This window comes from Solea solea, chromosome 11 (genome assembly GCF_958295425.1).
Source record: "Solea solea chromosome 11, fSolSol10.1, whole genome shotgun sequence".
Lineage (NCBI taxonomy): Eukaryota > Metazoa > Chordata > Actinopteri > Pleuronectiformes > Soleidae > Solea > Solea solea.
This window is the reverse complement of record NC_081144.1, coordinates 13,508,286-13,526,796: the sequence shown is the minus strand read 5'-3', so window position 1 is coordinate 13,526,796 and position 18,511 is coordinate 13,508,286. Positions and strand designations below refer to the sequence as shown.

General features: G+C 40.8%; 1 protein-coding gene across 5 annotated transcripts; it reads right to left on the bottom strand.

The window, feature by feature from the left end:
- Positions 1-16: 16 nt before the first annotated feature.
- On the bottom strand, positions 17-17,822 carry ampd2b (adenosine monophosphate deaminase 2b). Of its 5 annotated transcripts, none has more exons than XM_058641848.1 (19): positions 17,734-17,822; positions 17,399-17,587; positions 8,449-8,573; positions 8,227-8,357; positions 8,052-8,120; positions 7,562-7,664; positions 7,273-7,462; positions 6,109-6,250; positions 5,885-5,974; positions 5,563-5,692; positions 5,275-5,469; positions 5,033-5,164; positions 4,783-4,946; positions 4,187-4,313; positions 3,933-4,096; positions 3,180-3,300; positions 2,906-3,079; positions 2,286-2,396; positions 17-2,179 (listed from the first exon to the last, which is right to left on the bottom strand). In XM_058641848.1, exons 2-19 carry the CDS (start codon positions 17,523-17,525, stop codon positions 1,976-1,978), a joined length of 2,499 nt encoding a protein of 832 aa, XP_058497831.1. In that variant the 5' UTR covers positions 17,526-17,587; positions 17,734-17,822; the 3' UTR covers positions 17-1,975. The 5 variants fall into 5 exon arrangements, with proteins under 5 accessions (XP_058497831.1, XP_058497832.1, XP_058497833.1 ...); XM_058641849.1 differs by lacking the exons at positions 17,399-17,587; positions 17,734-17,822 and adding exons at positions 11,774-11,860; positions 12,006-12,109; XM_058641850.1 differs by lacking the exons at positions 17,399-17,587; positions 17,734-17,822 and adding exons at positions 11,774-11,857; positions 12,006-12,101.
- Positions 17,823-18,511: the final 689 nt, after the last annotated feature.

Genomic DNA, 18,511 nt, shown 5'->3' with positions numbered 1-18,511 from the left:
TGTAGACATCACTGTGTACGTTTTCAGTTTCACAAGACATTTATTCTCTTTCTGAGACGTGCAAACTGAAGGGAGGCAAGTGCTCCAACAACATTTTTCCCATCATAGACACAAATGTCAATAAATAATATTTCACAAACAGCACATACATGCAAACAGTGTGTACTTTTCCTGCGTGGGTGTTGCACAAGCATTGGGACAAGTGTGTGCACGAGGCTCACGTTGATAAAAGATCATGGATGAGTCTAGAAGCTCACACTTTCTTTGTAAAGTGACAGGAATGAAGAGACTGATGACAAAAAGGAATACCTAATACTTACTAGCGCAATCCTTAAGCATGTTTTTAAAGTTTCTGCTGTTGTTTGTCCTTGTTTGTGCCAGTTTACACATGTTGATGCAAGATCATGCTGCAGTGACACCAACTTTATAAGAAAGTCTTATTGTTTAGTAGCGCAGACACTCCATCACTAACTGTGTGTGTGGTGATGCATTTACATAGAAAATCAAAGCATAAGCTCTGCATTCTCCATTGTTATAAGAGTATATAAAGTGCTGTGAGGGGGAGAAGTTTTTTAAAGTTGATCCACTCTCAGTTCTTTGTTCATGGCTTTGGCACACGCTGGGCGTGTGCAAGTAGAAAGAACTGAGAGCACAGATCGTCATGTACGGTATCGCTCAGTGAGCAGCTACAGAGACGATGTCACAGAAGTATAATCAGATGCTTACAGCCTCACTGCACACCAGAAACAGATATTGACGTGCTTTCATGCAACACCCACAATTACTGTGAACAAAACAAAAGGACAGCAAGAATATCACAGGGAGAAGGACCTTTGGAATGTTGTTAAAATCACAGCCAGTAGCAGAGATAATGACGATGGGGAGTTTTCTACCAGTAATAAATACAACATGAGGTATTTGTCATGTGAATAATTACAGCATCAAAACAAAAACATAATGTTTCAAGTGTGTTTAGTTAGTAAATCGGGTCCCTTACTTAGTAACTAGACAGATGTAAACCCAGGACTGTATAAATACTGAGATCACATGATAAAGTCTTCATTACCTACTGCCCAACTCAAGTAATTTGCAAGTTTAAATTAAGCAAAACACATTTTTTTTTGTCAAAGAAATGTCTTCAGGTTACAGAATTATTATTAACTACTAAATTACTTTTGAGAGCTGAAAGTTAAGTTTCAACATAAATGCACTGAAGACTTCAGCAGAATGTAAATAACACAGATCTAAATAAATGTAACCTGTCCATGGTTTATATTCATTTATTCAATCTATTACCAGGATCAAAGAAAAGTTCGAGGAAATATGTCAGGAAATTACGCAAAGTTGTACAGTTTCATCTTTTAAAATGAGTGATTTATTTTCCAACATAAGGGTCTAAATGTTGTTTTAAAGCCTCCCCCACACCATAAGTATGTTTATTTTGTTGGGGTAAAACAAAGTACTCACTACATCTTCAATCCTATGTGAAGGATATAAACTCCCTGCAGTCACTAGATGCCTCAGTAAAGACAGCACAAATATGGCCTCAGTGTTTCCAGTGTTTGCTACAGCCCTGAACATTGTAATAAGGCATTTTACCTTCAAAGTAGTCGTTTCCATTTGACTTTTTTCTTCAGTCAGTGGATCCAATGTTTTTTTTTTTAAGAAAAGTAGATGAGAGTGACGATGAAAGTGTTAACTTTAAATTAAATAGGAGAAGAAACATTGCGAAATCACCAAATTCAACAAAGAATGACTCAAAGAAACTAAAGGGATCCGACACCTTGGGTACACAGATTGTAGGTCATGTCCCTTATTGCTTCAGTAGCAACTCACACAGTCTCATGACAAAGCTTTTCTCTTTTCAAACGGGTGATATGTTTATATGCAGATCTGTACAAAGTCTTGATGTGAAAACGGGGAATGTGATGAGATTTGTGTTGCTTGTGTTGCTGTACGCTCACTGCCCTGCGCTCTACACAGCTCCCATACACAGACTGCCTTCCTCCACGATGGTCTCCAGCTCATCAGTGCGGATGGCCTGTGTGATCAAATTCAACTCCTCACACATAGTCTCGTAACGGTATGCCACGCGGATGTCGGGAACGTTGGTTTGTCTGATGTCGTTACCCGCCTGTCCCTCCATGAAGTACTTCGAGCCAAGCCAGTAGCTCTTTGCCTTAAAGAGGAGGAGTCAGAGTGAAATTACACTGTGAGTAAGGAAGGGCAAGACAGTACAAGTAGATATTGTGCAATGTGCTGGAAATAAATGATATAACTGATACCTCATGAGAGAATCCGCTCATTAGCACACTGTTTCTGGCCAGTTCACACATGTCACATGAGCTCAGCTTCCACACCTGTGCAGCAATGCTGTACTCCTCCATCAGCGGCTCCTACGGCAAGCAAAACAGCCCATTTAGACTCATTGTGGAAAGACTTTTAAAGGTCCACTGTGTGTCCAGTGGGTGTATAAGCAGACATTGAATATACTCCCCATAAGTATGCCTTTAGAGGTGTGTAACTGCTTTGAAATAAAAAATGGTTTGGTTTTTGTAGCCTTTGAAAGTTTTACTTTACAATGGAAGAATTGCTCCGCCCACATAAACCTAAGCAAAAATTAAAAAAGGAGGAGGAAGTGGCAAAGTGTACTCAGCGAATGAGCTCATTTCAGTTTAAACAGTTAAAATTGTTCACTCATCTTAGAGTCTGGTAAATTCATAACTTAGGAAAGGACCAGGTGTACAATTTAAGTGAATTTAATTTTGAAAATGCAGGGTGTTTCTGATTTAATCATAAAAAAATTGAGCCAACTTCTGAAAATGTTCTCATTTCACATATACCTATATATAACTCAGTGTCATCAAAATAAGATATTCTTGTTTCCAAAATCATGTACACTGACCTTTGTGAAGTGAAACTGCAGAGGGTCGTCTGTGGACAGAGACACCATGAGGCCTCTGGACAGATACTCTGGCAGAGGGTTACGGTGGTAGCTGAGGAACAGGCTGTTGTTACTGAGAGGAGACATGGCGATGCCGATCTGAGCTAAGTAGTACAGGTACTGCAGCACTGGAGCCTGGAGGAACATAAGGCGTAAGGTTGTAAATAAGCAACATTTGGAAGGACACACTGTCTGATGAGTGTGAGAAATGAATGTTGTGATAGTGAGGTCCCACCTTCCTGAGCAGCAGTCCATGGGAGATGCTCTCTGACAGCATGAACCCAGACACCAGGTGATGGATCGGCCCAGCCTCTCCACAGTGAGGACGCAGGACAAATGTGTTAAACCCCCGCTGCCTGGTAAGAAAAGACACACGCTTAAGGTGACTTTAGCTCATTTAGAAGCTTGTGTTAATTAGAGGTGCAAATCTGTGGGCACACACATGCAAATGCCTGTTTTGGAGGCTTCTGTTTTCTTAATTTTAAAGGACAGGATTGGGACAAAATCTGATGATTTTGAAATTTGGAAATACGTCACTTTTTTTTTAGAAAATGTTCGCTACTCCTGTTTTTTAAACAAAAAATAATCATAACTTTGACTCAACAACACAACAACACATAAGAAGTCGAAAAATGCATTTAGTAAAGCCTGAGGAAGTCCATATAAGGAGTTGTGTATTATTCCCGCTACAATTTCACAAAGGTGCATCTGCGGCACGGATCTGTGCCATGTGAGCACTAAGGGTTAAAGAGATTGGGTCATATAATTACCCTGTATATGTAATTTTTCATCCCATGCATTTAGCATAAAATCACTGATTCTCTAATGGATGTAATGTTTTGGATTATAATCTGGAACCTGGATGAAAAAAAATTAATTTACTTATTATATTTTATCTTTTTGTACAACAAAATAAAATCAGGGACAATTGGCATTAAAAGAAAAATCAGATATTAGTGGTCAGCTGAACAGTAATGTGGTTACATACCTGCGCAGGTGATTCAGCACACTCATGTTTGCATACATATAATAGAGGTAGTAGGAATACGGTGGGTTGTCCTCTTCTCTCCAGTTGACTGGCAGCGGACTGTCCAGGTTGAAGATATGTTGCTCTGGTTTTGACTCATCATCCACACTGTCGAAACCCACCACCTGTATGAGGGACACAGAACAAGCCCAATGAACCCTCAAGACGATGGACTACAATTAATGTAAATGAAAGAGAAAGGACGGCTTTCATACATGCTGGAGGAAGAGGTGTAGATGTGGGTGGCTGCCCGGATTGACTGTGACCTCAAACAGAGGCATGAAGATGTTCTCCAGCATCTCTTGGAAGTTACACAGTTGGTTCTTTGTGTGGTAGACGTCACTTTAAAGACACAAAGAATGTGGCTCAAGACAGTAATCTGGTCCTTAATAATGGACGCAATGACTGAACATTACATTTGTTGTGAATGTTATTTATTCATATCCATGGAGGAAGAAAATGCAATTTAAACTGCTTGCATGTAATGCATTGAAATTAAAATATTTTTCATAGAGAGAAAGAGAAATTCTCAAGTAGATGCTTTATTAAACTATATTAGGCAGGATCGCTAAAATTGATTTAATGAATCACTTTAACTGATTGATCTAATTGACCAGAACATTCAAATACTAACATTTTGGAATCCAAGAAAGACTTGAAACTTTTCTAGCTTTCATGTTCTTTGGAGCACAGGAGGATATTTCCTTGTGCTGGAATAGAAATCAGTCCACCACATAAACCAGTATGCAGAGCAGCTATAATGGAACCGTCACAAGCGCTGCATTTAATTACTTCCCACCGTGTTACTTACAAGAGTCGTGGCACTTGTATAAGCCAGCGCACATTATTGGAGTAGACCTGATGCGTGACGGCCCACGTGGCCAGTTTGTCCCACTCGTCCCTGGAGCGTCCGTATATCGACAGCCTGAGCTCCACGTTCTGGTACTTGCTCTCCTCCAGGTCAGCCATTACCTCCTGAGAAGCAGTGACACAGACAGTCAGCAGAGGGCATCAGTACCACTTACTTACAGTGGCACAGTCAAATGGTAATATACGTTCACCTTAACAATGTGACCAAAGTATTTCCCTTCAATGTAGTTGTCTGTTTTGATGAAGATCTCTCTCAGGATGGACTCGCCAATGGGATTATATTTAGCGTTGAACTTATCAAAGCGATGGAAAGTGTTTCGGTCCTGCAATAAAGGTTGAAACGTTATGTCACGTTTTTCATTTGCTTTTCTATTTGAATCACCGTTATCCTGTCATTTTAACACGAAGCTCCAGTCTATGGGCGTCAACTCACTGCGTGCATGTCCAGTGTGTCCACACTCAGGTCAAAGGCCGTCAGGTTCATGGATTCAAACACCTCCATGAGCGTCTGGCCTTTCCCTCTCTCCACGTGAACTATCTCTTTAGGATACTTCTTCATGGCTCGTTTGATGAAGCGCAGAAGGTGCTTCTGATTCATGCAGGACGAGGCGTGGATATGCGTGTCAACCTGTGCGGACCAAAACACAAACATTTGGAGCCTGGTTCTGGATTACAGCGAGTGAGTGTGATCGGTAAAAGTAGGAACAGCTATCAGGTTCACCTTACGGATATTGTAAAAGTCTCGATGTGGGACTTTCTTCTGTGCCGCCAGCTCTTTCATCTCATTCAGCAGGATGTGCATCTGGAACTTGGAGCTCAGATACTGCAGGCGACGGTAGCAGAAGGATTTTCTGTGGCAGCAGGAAACAAAATGAATGGTTTGTTTTGTGTTTTCTTACTGGCATTTTATCTTTCTATGCCAAATATGATCTTTTGAATATACTACACACAAGTATCTTTGGAGAACTTCAAGTCTTTTATATCTACTTCAGGAGAGGACCAGGAAAGTGAGAGAGTGCGTGCGTGTAGAAACATGAACTCACACTGGGCCGTTGATAATGAGGGCCATCATGACGTTCATATCAGCGATGTACTCGTGCAGGTCTGGATATGGCAGGTCCAGCTCTGTGCGCCTGTTGGCAACATAAAAACAAACAAACTTGGAAGCTGAACAATCGGCCGCCTACAAAGTGTGTGAGCTCCTTCCAAACTGAGGACTACAACACAAAGCATGTGTGGAACGAATGATTCATCACAAATATCTCACTTTTCCATAGTGCTCCTTGTTGTGTACACATGCATGACACCGTCCACCATCTTGCAGCCGTAACCAATGTCAGGCGGCATGCTGGAGGGATCCTGGTTGTCGTACGGGTGTATTTCAGCGACAGGTGGGTGCATTGTGACACCTGAGCGGGGACAGAATGTTGCACTGTGTCACGGCTCTAAATGAGGTGAAGAAATGCTCATGCATTGACAGACTGGTTCTAACAGCCTCTACGTTTTGACAGCATGTTCACGGGTGTGCAGCAGATGGATTGTGAAATATGTGGGTGTTTCACGTCTTGATGTGAAAATACTGCACATGACACTGGACATGACTTGGTCTCGTGGGAAACGTCTTAGCGGGGGAAGCCGTTTTTACATTACAATTTAATATGGTGGTGGTTATTTTTGATTATTCTGATTTATTGTCACCCTCTTTTTACACATAAAACATGTATAAGCTGTTCTCTGCCTGAGGTTTCTTTCCTTTTTGGGAAGTTTTGTTGATCTGAACTGATGTCATACACTATACAGCAGACATGTCAAACTCGAGGCTCGTGGGCCTCATCTGGCCCGAGATACAATTATAACTGGCCCACAAAATCCTTTTATATGTCTATTTTTAATGGCCTGGTGGTAAATAGCACACACACAATGCATACTCCCATAATCCCACAATGCATTGGTCTAGATCTGTGAGCACCAACCCCCCTCCCCCACTTCTCTAATGACACACTCAGTGGTCAGTACTTATTTGCGTACTTTTTATGCATTTCTTTTCCTGAAGTCACACCAGTTTTTTCATATTTGAAATATTGTCATTTGGCTTTAAGGTAATGTTAATAAAAATGATTTCAAATTGTATTTATTTTATTGAGAAATAATAAAAACTCTATCTTCTGTGATAGAGTTCGACAGCCCTGTTATATAGACTAAGAAGTTTTTTGAGGGAAATGTGGGATTTTTGTTGTCACAAATTCATCAAAAAGTTCCAGTAACAAGGCGATGTTTTCAAATAAAGATTTTCAATTTACAATTATAAAAAAACAAAAAAACAAAATAAGCAGTGTATCATTAATTGATATGTTAAAACAACAGTTGACAATTATTTCAGGACAAATCACTACCTCCCATTTATTGGTTAAATGTTTTTAGTATGCACTACCTGGTGTGACTGTGTTCTCTGGGATCTCCTCCTTGTACGTATCCAGGTATAAGGGTCTCTCACTCAGATCTTGCAAGTAGTGAGCGGTGGTTCTGTATAAGGTCTGCAGCGACAGACCCATGTACTTCTGTCTGATGAACAGAGCTTTCACCACACATTTGGCCGCATCCAGCAGATCTGTGAAAGGAACCTTGATGGAAGAGCAACGGAATGAAAATGATTGAACAATAAGACAGAGCTATACTGACTCTTCCTGTGTCAAACTAATGCAGTGACCAATCTGACTTACCCCACATTTCTCCTCTCCTGAGATAGAGACCCTCTGGTACTCTCTCTCTGGGACCAGCTCTCGCTCCTGAAGCTCAGGAGATTGGATCTGCTCCTTCATAAACCTAATGGCAGAACAACAAAAACATAAATAACTTTTCTACTGTGCTCTGGTAGTTTAACATTTATTACCTCCACAAAGAATACGTTATATTTTTCGCTGTATTTTTCTGTTTGTGGGAAGCATAATTTAAAAAAGATATTTTGAAGAGCAAGTGGATTTGCTTGAGATTTGTTGAAGATGCTTCACCTCTCATCCAAGAGGCTTCTTCAATTCTGAACTGAACTCGAGCAAGTCCAGTGGCCTCACTCATGTAGATATATATTATATTAGATCTTGAATCATATTGACAAGAAACTGAGAGGCCTTGGTGGAGGTTTGCACTCTCTGGGTGCTTTCTCTAGCAATGAGATGATGATAAGTGTTGACTGTAACCAGGGGAAAAACTCACTCGAGGTCAGTGGCACTGTCAGTCTTCATGAAGTCCTGCTTGGCTCGCAGGAGGATGTCAGGCTCAAACCTGAAGACAGAGCTCATTTTAGGATCATCAGAACAGAGTCTGACCACAAACACAGTCACATGGGTTTGTATGTTGACCACCTATCTCGTTCCTTTCTCTCACTTACTTGATATCCTGGCTAATCTGTCTCTCAAGGCGATGACGCTTCTCCTCCAGCTGTTCAATGGGGCTATCCTCGGGGAATTCATAGGGGGCGCTGCGCATCTCACTCTCTGCCAGGCTGCGAGTGAACAGCTCCTTCACAGAAACACACAAACAGCAAACAACATGAATACAGCTACACACACTGGTTTAAAGATAGTGTCTCTTTTTTGGGTAAAGTACCGACCTCAGCAATCTCCTTGTACTTTCCGTCCATGGATGTACGCAGGTCAATGGACTGTTTCAAAGCTACAGGGATGCCAGGCAAGGAATGCTGGGAAGTGAGGAGGTGGCGTGGACCGCGGAGATCAACTGTGGATAAAAAGCAGGAAAAAGAGGGAAGAAAACATTAAGTAAGGATGGAAAATATGCCCCTTCTTTAGCGCGTTAGAGTGTTTCATGCCTTATAACTGAAGACAAGCAAAATAGACAAAAATCTACTGGTTTATTGTAAAAGACACACTACAACTCATGACTCACTTTTCATGAGATAAACTGCAGCTCAGTCAGTCTGGAGAGAGTATTTTTACTCCATCATGTTCTACATAAACCAAAAGACCAAAACGTTCTGCTGAAGTTTGTTGTTCCTGAGCTCAGTGGCTGTTTGTGCCTTGAGACACAAAAGGACCATTCAGGTGCGCTCCATCGTTGCTATACTGCAATACTCAAGTTTTATTTAAATAAAAAACAAACACAACAAAAGAAAACTCTGCCAAAAAACATAAAAAGAGAGAATGATAAAGCAGGGAAAACAAAGGGGAATGGTCCTTGGGATAAAGATGACTGAGAGTGAATGCTGGGAGAGAAAGTTGAAAACAAAACATCTGTCAGTGAGAAACCACTGCTGTGTTGTTTATATGTCTGCAATGATATCAAAATACGCACCTGCTACAGAATTATTCATTATCCTGCTAAATATTTAATCTTGTGTGCGCTTGAGTGTCAATGTGGTCTATCAGTATTTATAGACAGAGATACATACGCTTGCAGGTGTTCTGAATGGCACCTGCAGTCTGAAAGTGAAACATTGAGGTCTGATTAACTGGGCCAATTATGACAAAACGCTTCATTAAATGTTATAAAAGCACACAGAAAAAACTAAGCGATTGTGTAACTATCTGCACGGCCAAAACTCATACCATGTTTAACACCTTCTGCTTAACACTTTCATATCAACACATCCCACTCCACACACAGGGGGAAAAAAATGCTTGCACTGCAAGATAGCAATATCAAAACATACACAAGAATCTAAAGTTATGTTGACAATTACTTCTTATTCATCTGCCACACAAAATGAGGCCAATGTAAAGACACAGTGTGTAGGATTTAGCAACATGTCGCATTGCTCACTTCACCCTTACCTCATTAAGTAGCCTTTAGTTCTAATCAATGGAAATACTATACACACTGGACCTTTAACCCTTTAGCAAAACAGGCTTGAACCAGGATCGGTTTGTTTGTTTGTTTGATAAATAACTCTGTAATCTCTCCTTTTGTGACCGGAAGGGCATGTCTGTGTAAACTAAACTAACTAATGGTAAGCTAGGATGTTCAAGTCAGGACAATTGGGGCATATCAATTTGTCGTGATAACCGTGGACACTGACATGAAGGGCAAGTGCCAACCAGCAGCAAAGACATCATGCTGGCCAGCGTAAACCAGAGTCGAGTCCAGCCCACTGGACCTCGCGCTAATCCCCTAATGGCTGCTATATTTGGATCAGTAGCATCTATGATTATGTAACAACTCATCCCCCTGCAGTTGGAGAGCAGAGTCAAGCTTTTATGAAGTGAACAACAACAACATGAGGAGTTTATATAAACATGTGCACGAGATATTTCTCCACACTCTACACCAGATGACACACAATCCTACATATCCATGCACTCCATATTTCCACTGAGCCTCAAAATGGGGCCAAAAAGTATCAGCTTGCCAAGGGACTGTAACCGCATGCATATTTCAGCAGCAATAGAGCACACGGAGAGTCCTCGCCCCAGTCTCACTGAAACAGAGGTCAGGAGACCGACTGCTGTACAACTTCTGCTCCTTCTCTCACCTATGCCACAACCTCTCAGTGACACATATTCCTGCCCACAGTGAATCATTTCCCAATACATGAACAATACTCTGATACAATACTTGTGAATTTTGAAAATTAAATAAATGACAAAAAGATAAAATATTATAATCACCTTATCTCTCTTAACTCGATCAAAATTAAACTTCGCTACAGTTATAGTTATTGTGAAAAGTCTCTCGCTGACTTTTCTTGGCCTTTTTACACCACTGTATTTCAAGAGTTCAATATTTTCTCAGGTGGTACAAAACGTTTGAGAACCATTGCTCTAAGTGATTAATTACAAATATTTCCCCCCAATCTTTTATCCCCTCTTCTCTTCTCTCTCTGTTTCAGCCACCAGTCTGGGAATCTACTCCTGTCCACAGACTACGCAGATTTGCTCAGGGAACCACACGTATCATTCATGCTGTAAATTAAACAAAAGAAGCCAAAGTTCACGCATAATGTCGTGAAAGCACAAGCAGCTGTATACAAGAATTTTGTACAAACATTGGTATGAAGGTGATGCTTTGTTTTAATTCAATTTAGAGACTGAGCAAAGAATAAGGCCACAAAATCATAATCATCTAAATTAATACGAGTGTGACAGTTTTCAATCGCGTGTGCTCCAGATACAAGGATGGATATTCAGCCCCAGATTTGTGTGTCAGAATAGGTTGATTGAAAAAGTCTAGTCTCCTCAAGTAAGAGATCCACGTTACTGAGCTGATGCAAAAGGCCAGTTCTGTCATGCTCCATTCTTTTAGAAGAAAATGTTACAGACACATACGCATAACCAAAATTAAATGTGGCTGTTTGCAATCACACAGAAACTCACAAGCACAGCAGGGAGAAATGAGCAGGGTCAGTCTCTAAATTTCCTCTCCTCCTCTAAAGGATGCTTCATCCTCCAGGATCTCGCGCTGGCTCTGCATCAAACAGCTGAAGTCACTCACAAAGTCTAATCAGAGTCTTTGGTTCAGTCTTTGCAGCCGCTGCTGCTGAATGACTGTCGGCAAGTTTTGGTCTTCCAGTGAGGAACTATGTTCCTTTGTTCCTTGTGCAGCGCTCAGTCTTGTCAGTTGCACCAATTGAGAAAATAAATAGTAAAAATATAAGCCAGCTTGCAAACAATTAGACCCAACAATTACAGGTCAGCACAAATGGTATCAATCTGCTTGGCTTCTTCGTGCAGTTGCACCTTTACCCTATCCTCAAAAAAACCCCTGAGAAAGCTTGTTTTGTGGGTCAGTCAATCAACACGCATTCCCCTCAGCACAGTACAGACAGCTCAGCTCAGGGCTGTTACACAAAGCCATCAATGGACAAACAGAATAGTGGGCCAGTGGGTGTGGAGGAGGGGGAGGAAGAAAAAGGGGGAGGGAGGTTAAAGGCTGAGGATTGTTTGTGCTTTTTTTTCTGACGGGATGGGGGTAGTGGAGCGTACCTGTCTCCTCAGAGCCTGTGTTAACCAGCAGCTACAGCAGGGCTGAGAGAGGAGAGAGCGTTGCCAAATGGCCCTGGATAGAGTCTGCTATCCTCTCAAGATGATGTAAAACAAGACGGGAGAGAAACAAGAAAAAGACACTTCAAGCATTCTGTCAAACAAGAAATACTGTCAGAAACACTCTCACAGTCATCTCCTCTATCAAATCATAATCTGTCCCTGTCATACATACAAAGAGCTGGTCCAGCAGATCCATGAACTCGCCCTCACTTCTGCTCTGTCTGCCTCCTGGATCAGGCCAGCTGTCGCTGCACAAGCAGCCTCTGGAGCTGATCCTCCTCATTTAAATGCCCCTGACATCCATCTGGAATGTACCACAGGAGGGAGAGGAGGCGGGGGGGGGGAGGCCACGTGTGTCGCCAGCAGATGTGCATCCTCCTGCTGCTGAGTTCCTCTGACATCACCCCTCTCTTCGACCGCGGTATCATCTGTGCTGTGTTTTTGCTGAGGGGACCATGTGTTCAGGATGTTTGTGTCATGTGTGTGTGGGGGAATAAAATGGTGTCAGTGATCAGGTTGGTCATGTTGTGGTTTTTGCTTTGCCAGCTGAACAGTGGCAGTCTGATGGAGCCGTCTAATAAATAAGACGGTGTCTCCGTCTTCTCTCACATGAATGAAATTAAAGGCCCAGCACATTGTGCCTATTATGGATATGGATGCAGCAATAAACACAGAGGTGTGTGTGTGTGTGTTGTTGTATCTTTGTGAGGACCAAAACACTTGGCTTTAGGGTTAGGGTTAGGCACTTAGTTGGGATGGTTAAGGTTAGGGTAAGTGGCTAGGGAATGTATTATGTCTACGAGTGTCCTCATTATGAATAAAGCGCAAGTGTGTGTGTGTGTGTGTTTGTTGACTGAAACAAAACACAAGTGAACTGATGCAACATTTTCACTCTGTGTAATCTACGGTACATTGTAGGGTCATATCTTTCTTTCTATGTCTGTCTTTATATAAAACGTAATCCAAATGAGCTTTTGTTATGCGACAAATGATGCTGATTAAAGACTATATGTTAATACAGTATCACACCATTTGCAAACAAGTCGTTTCTTTCTCAATTCTAACTTTGTGTGAATTGTTTACACAGTCTATCTTATCTGCTCTTGCTCAACACCAAGAGCAGCTGTCTAAAAAACACTGAAAAAAGAAACCTAACCTTTCCTCACCATGATATTCAGTCTTTCTTGCAACCAACACTGTCGGTATTGTTGTATTTTTTTTAAAATAACTAAATACAATAATTATATAAAACAAGATTTTAGCAGAGCAGTAATAGTAAATTGTGCATTTCTAGAGTTTGTTAGAATATTATTTTTTATTTTATTTGCAAAAGAATTTAATTGAATTGAATCTTTATTTATTTTGCTGACTGATGTTGATGTCTTTTTTCTAGCAATTATTTCAGGATTTACATATTTTGTACATAATGTTACCGTCGATCAGCTATTCTGTCTTATCACTTGGTGCAGATCAGTTTAATCATTTAATTATCAAAATGAAACCAGGAGCTGAAAACATCCTGAACATAACAATATAATCTTCTGTGTGGAAGTGTTTCCGCCACACTAATGGAAATAGAGGCTTTGAAATTGGATTGCTGTGGTTAAAAACTGGATGAGCACATGCAGCACTGCAGAGTTTAATGTAATTCGACTACAAGCAAATCACCACTCAGCCTTTTTTTTTTTCTTTCAAAACACTCGAACGGAAATTGCTTTCAGGAGGAGCAATCAAAATGTTCTGGCCCTGAGAGGATCACAGCAAACATAATATGTTCACTCATTCATCCAGGCCATAGCTCCATCTGATGGGCAAATGCAGCATCACACTCAAATGAACACACACTTATCATGATGTAAGCATGAATACAAAGCCTCTGTTAAGGACTGAGTTTAACTAAATATAAGCAGTTATAAAATATTACTTCAGTAAAAGTAACAACCCCACATGAAATTTTAGTCAAATGGACATGGAATTATAACTTGAGCAAATGTAAACTTCATTTTTCTACCGCTTTATTCTCCACATGAGTGTTGCTGGTGCCAATCCCAGTGGAAATAGGGTGAAAGGCAGCATACACCCTGGACATGTCGCCAGTAAAACACAGGGCCACATAGAGACAAACAACCATTCACTCTCACACACTGTGTCCAGTTTCTGGACTGTGGGAGGAAACTGGAGAACTTGCAGAAAACACACTCACACACGGGGAGAACATGAAGACAGGCCCTTGTTCTGACCGGGTTGCGAACCGGGGTCAAAGGCAAGAGTGCTAACCACTACACCAACCGTGTGGCCCTTAGTTTCCAACACTGAATAATATAAGCCATTGCAAAACAACATATCAATATTTCAGACTGTAGATTTTGTTGTTAAACATAAAAAACAAACACTGTGCACACAAACCGCCCCATAGCCAGTGAAGCAAACAACAGAGGAATCATAAGTCATAACTCAGTCCACAGCACTAAACGTAAGAGAGTGAAGAAAATAAATGAATCTTCCAATATCCAGAGTTTGCCAGGAAAAAAGATCTGCAGAGTGATGCCTCTGTAGGCGACTGAACACTGTGCTCTGATGGAAAGTTACACAGTGGAGGAGGTTTCTGTACCTGACATGGATTTAAATATAAACTATAAATTGATGGAAATAATGTGTATAATAGTGTACTAATACTTTGATTTTTGTTTATATTCATTATTATTACTTCTTTATTAATACATGCACGATTTTACAAGTGATACTGTATATATTAAATAAAATAGTGCCTGTCGAGTATTTACCTGCTCATTGTTTCTATTTGATTTGTTTCTGTTTCTAAAATATAATCCCGAATATTCAAAGCACAAACATTTTATCGGGGGGGAAAAGGGAACCTCATTTAAGTGACTCAACAAGCACACCACAGCACAGCATAGGTTAACTGGTGAGGGGGTGGTGCTTTAATCTGAGAATTGTGTTTTCATAGGTGAAGTGATTCACCCACGGCCATTTTCTGTCGAGTAAACTCCACACTCACTGCAACAATGTGCTAAATATGGACAACACCATGCCTCAGCTCTTCACACAGTAACTGCACAGGAGAGCAAAAGGCAGTGTGACACACACACACGCAGCACTTTGACTATACAGTATGTGACGATATAAAATGATGTGCACGTGTGTGATCCATAACCTCTAAAGTACAGAAAGCATAGCAGTGAATCGGGATTATTATTCTAAGGAATCAATACGCTAAATCTCCTAAAGTGTCAATTTAAAAAAAAAAAAAAAAATGGTTAAGCAGACTAATAATGTGAGACTGTCTATAATTTATGATCCTGTTATGAGCAGCAGGAATAGTTGTGACTTTATTAAAGATGCATTAAGTATTAAAGTGGCAATTATTCAAATAGGGCCCACACAGCAGAGTGGTTCAGACCCAGGGCCTTTCTGTATGTTGTCAGTTTGCATCTACTAGGGTTGAGAATCAATATCGGTCCAATACTGGTCAAAATCACTCGGATATTGGACAGACACAAATGTAAAATCCGACACAATCCAAAAATCCTATACATCGCACGCTTCACTATGCACAGACTGTAAAAATGTCAATAAAAATCAGCAAAAGCATTTTAGCTGAGTCATGATTGTGCTGTTTATTTCTTCTTTTTTGGGAGAACAATATCTGCTACACAGTTGGAGAATAATGTCTTAGAAGTGACTTGGGACAAATGTGTTGTTAACAGCTTCATAATTCATAAAATGATTGTATCGGACTAATATAGAGTTTATGATATTGGACACAAACAAAAGTGGTATCTACTTGTGCCCTGTGTCAGTTGGGACTGTCTCCAGCTCCCTGCGACACTCATGCGGAGGACAAAGCGGTAGAAAACGATTTATTGAATTATCACCACCATCGTCGTCATCATCAATAATTCAGTAACGCCAGTGATCATATACTGTGTCTGCAAACTGTTTTCACGTTATATTACCATACCAAACTAGACTAAGGGCCCTTTTGAAAAAAAGAACAGAAGATGAGTCACATAAATGTCATCTTAGCTTAGTCAGATGTTTCCTCAGATGCTTTAACAGCATTAAATGCGAGTGCTGCACAGACTCTCGAAAATCAAATCATGGAGACATCCAAGCAGCATCTGCAGTGCAGTTTCTTTTACACTACTGGAAAGAATAATACTCTCTCTGCAAAAATATAGAAGCCTATGAAAGCCTCATTATGTGCTAATACTAGTGTGAGGTTCCAGAGCAATTTCTGTAACAACAAGTGTCAGCTCCGATCACACAGCACACACAAACGTCAGACCTCCAGCTGTTTGTCACTACAGTCTCAGACGACCCCCGCGGTCATTCTAATGTCACAGTGTGTCACTGTTGTGTCCGACACATGAGACATTATGTAAAATAGTGCATGAGAAAATATGCATGCATTATGTAACACATCATGGTTGGAGATGATGTAAACAACCGTGTCACGTTCCTTTATAAGAAAGTATGTCAATTACAGTCTTATGAATAAATTTGATACATTTCATTATATCAACACTTAAGTCTGGGAAATCTTGGAAGACAAATGACAGATATATAGTCTTATATATTAGTGTTTATGCTGTCTTATATTATTGGAATTTTTACTGTATATGTGATACTTTTTTTTTATTTCTGAAAAGCCCAGCCAGGGACAGGAGTGACAAACTAGCAACTTACTATAAACGCTATAAACAGAGATGAATTGAATTGAATAACAAAAAATAATAATAATAATAATAATAAAATGATATGGACTGAAAATGACTCTAAATGACAGCCGACAGCACACTGTGAAAATCATTGTGTTGCCGTATAAATGCCTCACAGCTTGCATAATATTAATCTTTGTACATCTGAATGAAAGTGTGTTGAGAGACAGAGACATGAGAGATGACAGTGAGCGAACAGAGAGAAGGGAATTTAGGTCGGTCTACAGTCTTTGTAGTTGTGATGAAAGGCTGACCAGTGTGTACATACATCAGAGGGGAGGCTGATCCTCTGTTTCCATTCAGCAGGGGATCAAGTTGCTGAGCTACCAACATACATATTCTCTACAGGATACATGCAGCCATGCAGGCTTAGCATAGAAATCATCAGCACAACATTGATCTCAGCCACACGTCACTGTTTGCAAGGGAATCAAAATGAACACTGTATGGTCATAAAATGTGGTATTTCAGGTGGAACTGCAGAAACTCACGGAAGCGCAAGTAATCCTTTAAATAAAACATGTGAACGTATGAAACAGGGGTTCTGCACCATTTCAGGAGCATGAACATACGTGCACACGATGCTGGCAGATCCTTTAACTTGTGACTAATTACAGAGAAGGAGTGCATTATTTTTAGTTTTCTTCTTTTAGAGCTTCCTCTGCAGCACCTCCTTAATCAACAGGTTCACATTTACTCAAACTACTTGCAGACCCGAAAGTGATGGAACATTTGTCTTCTCTTCTCCTTCAAATATAAGATTGTCCACACATTTCACGCTGAGTCAAACACTTGCCAACCCTGGTCGTTCAGCCTCACTGACCTGTGTTGCTGGCTGTGTACTGCAGACTGCCTCGCTTCCTAAAGGGGGACTTGTTTTTGGCCCCGGTGGCCCCGGCTGCTCCGGCTGCTCCGGCTGCTGTGGTCCCAGAGGGCAGGTTGGAGGACATGTTTCCAGGTTGTGTGGTTCAGCTTAGCTTGTGTGGGAAAAGGAAAGCTGAGTGAGTCAGACCTGCAAAACACAGAGTGTCAGAGAGGAGGACAAAAAGGAGGACAAAAGAGACAAAGGTTGACAAAAAAGAAGGGGACAGATGTGGATGCTGAGGTTGTTTTTGACTGCAGTCAGCATGAGTGTGTGAGTATGTGTGTGCTACGTGCCTGTGAGTAGGGGTTTCCAGACTGGTTGGTCGAGCGTGGGGCTGCAGAGCATCCCTCTGCAGCTAAACAAGCCCCGCCCCCTCCCAAAGACTGTAGTGCCTGAGCTGCGGCGGTGATGGAAGCTGAGGGGGGGGGGGGGGGGGCGGGGGGCGTAATGAAGAGGCTCGGCTTTCCCCTGCTACACACTCACCCACACACAAACACAGGGTACAGAACAGAGAGCGACACACAGTTCTGCTGTTGCCATGACAACCACAGATCTGAGAGGGGGAAAATCAAGCAGAAAAGTTACAGCAGAAATTAAACCGTAAAATGAAATGCCAAATGTTTTACATTTAGTATTTATTAGCAGTATGTAAACACAGTGTTTTACAGACAATAATGTAGTTGTAAGCAGATTCAAAGATATTTTAATTAAATTTGAAATGTGCAAAGGCTATGAGCCTATCTTTGCCATGCAATACAGGTCCTGAAAAACTACTATATCTAAATGATACCAAAGATGCTTTAAAACAAAGTATGAGATTTGTTAAACCTTTACTCACTACAGTAATCCCAGAATAAAATGACTTTAATACAAAGAAATGGACATTGAATTGTTTTTTTTATTCAGGCAAACTGGACAACAGGTCATGATCAAACCCTAAATGTTAAAGCACATTTTTAAGATGTTGATTCAAATATTCAGTTTCAAGGTTTTTTGTTATTTCACCCATGGAATAATGCTAAACTGACTGTGAACAGATGCTTTCGAATGAAGTGTAGCCTGACTGTGGTC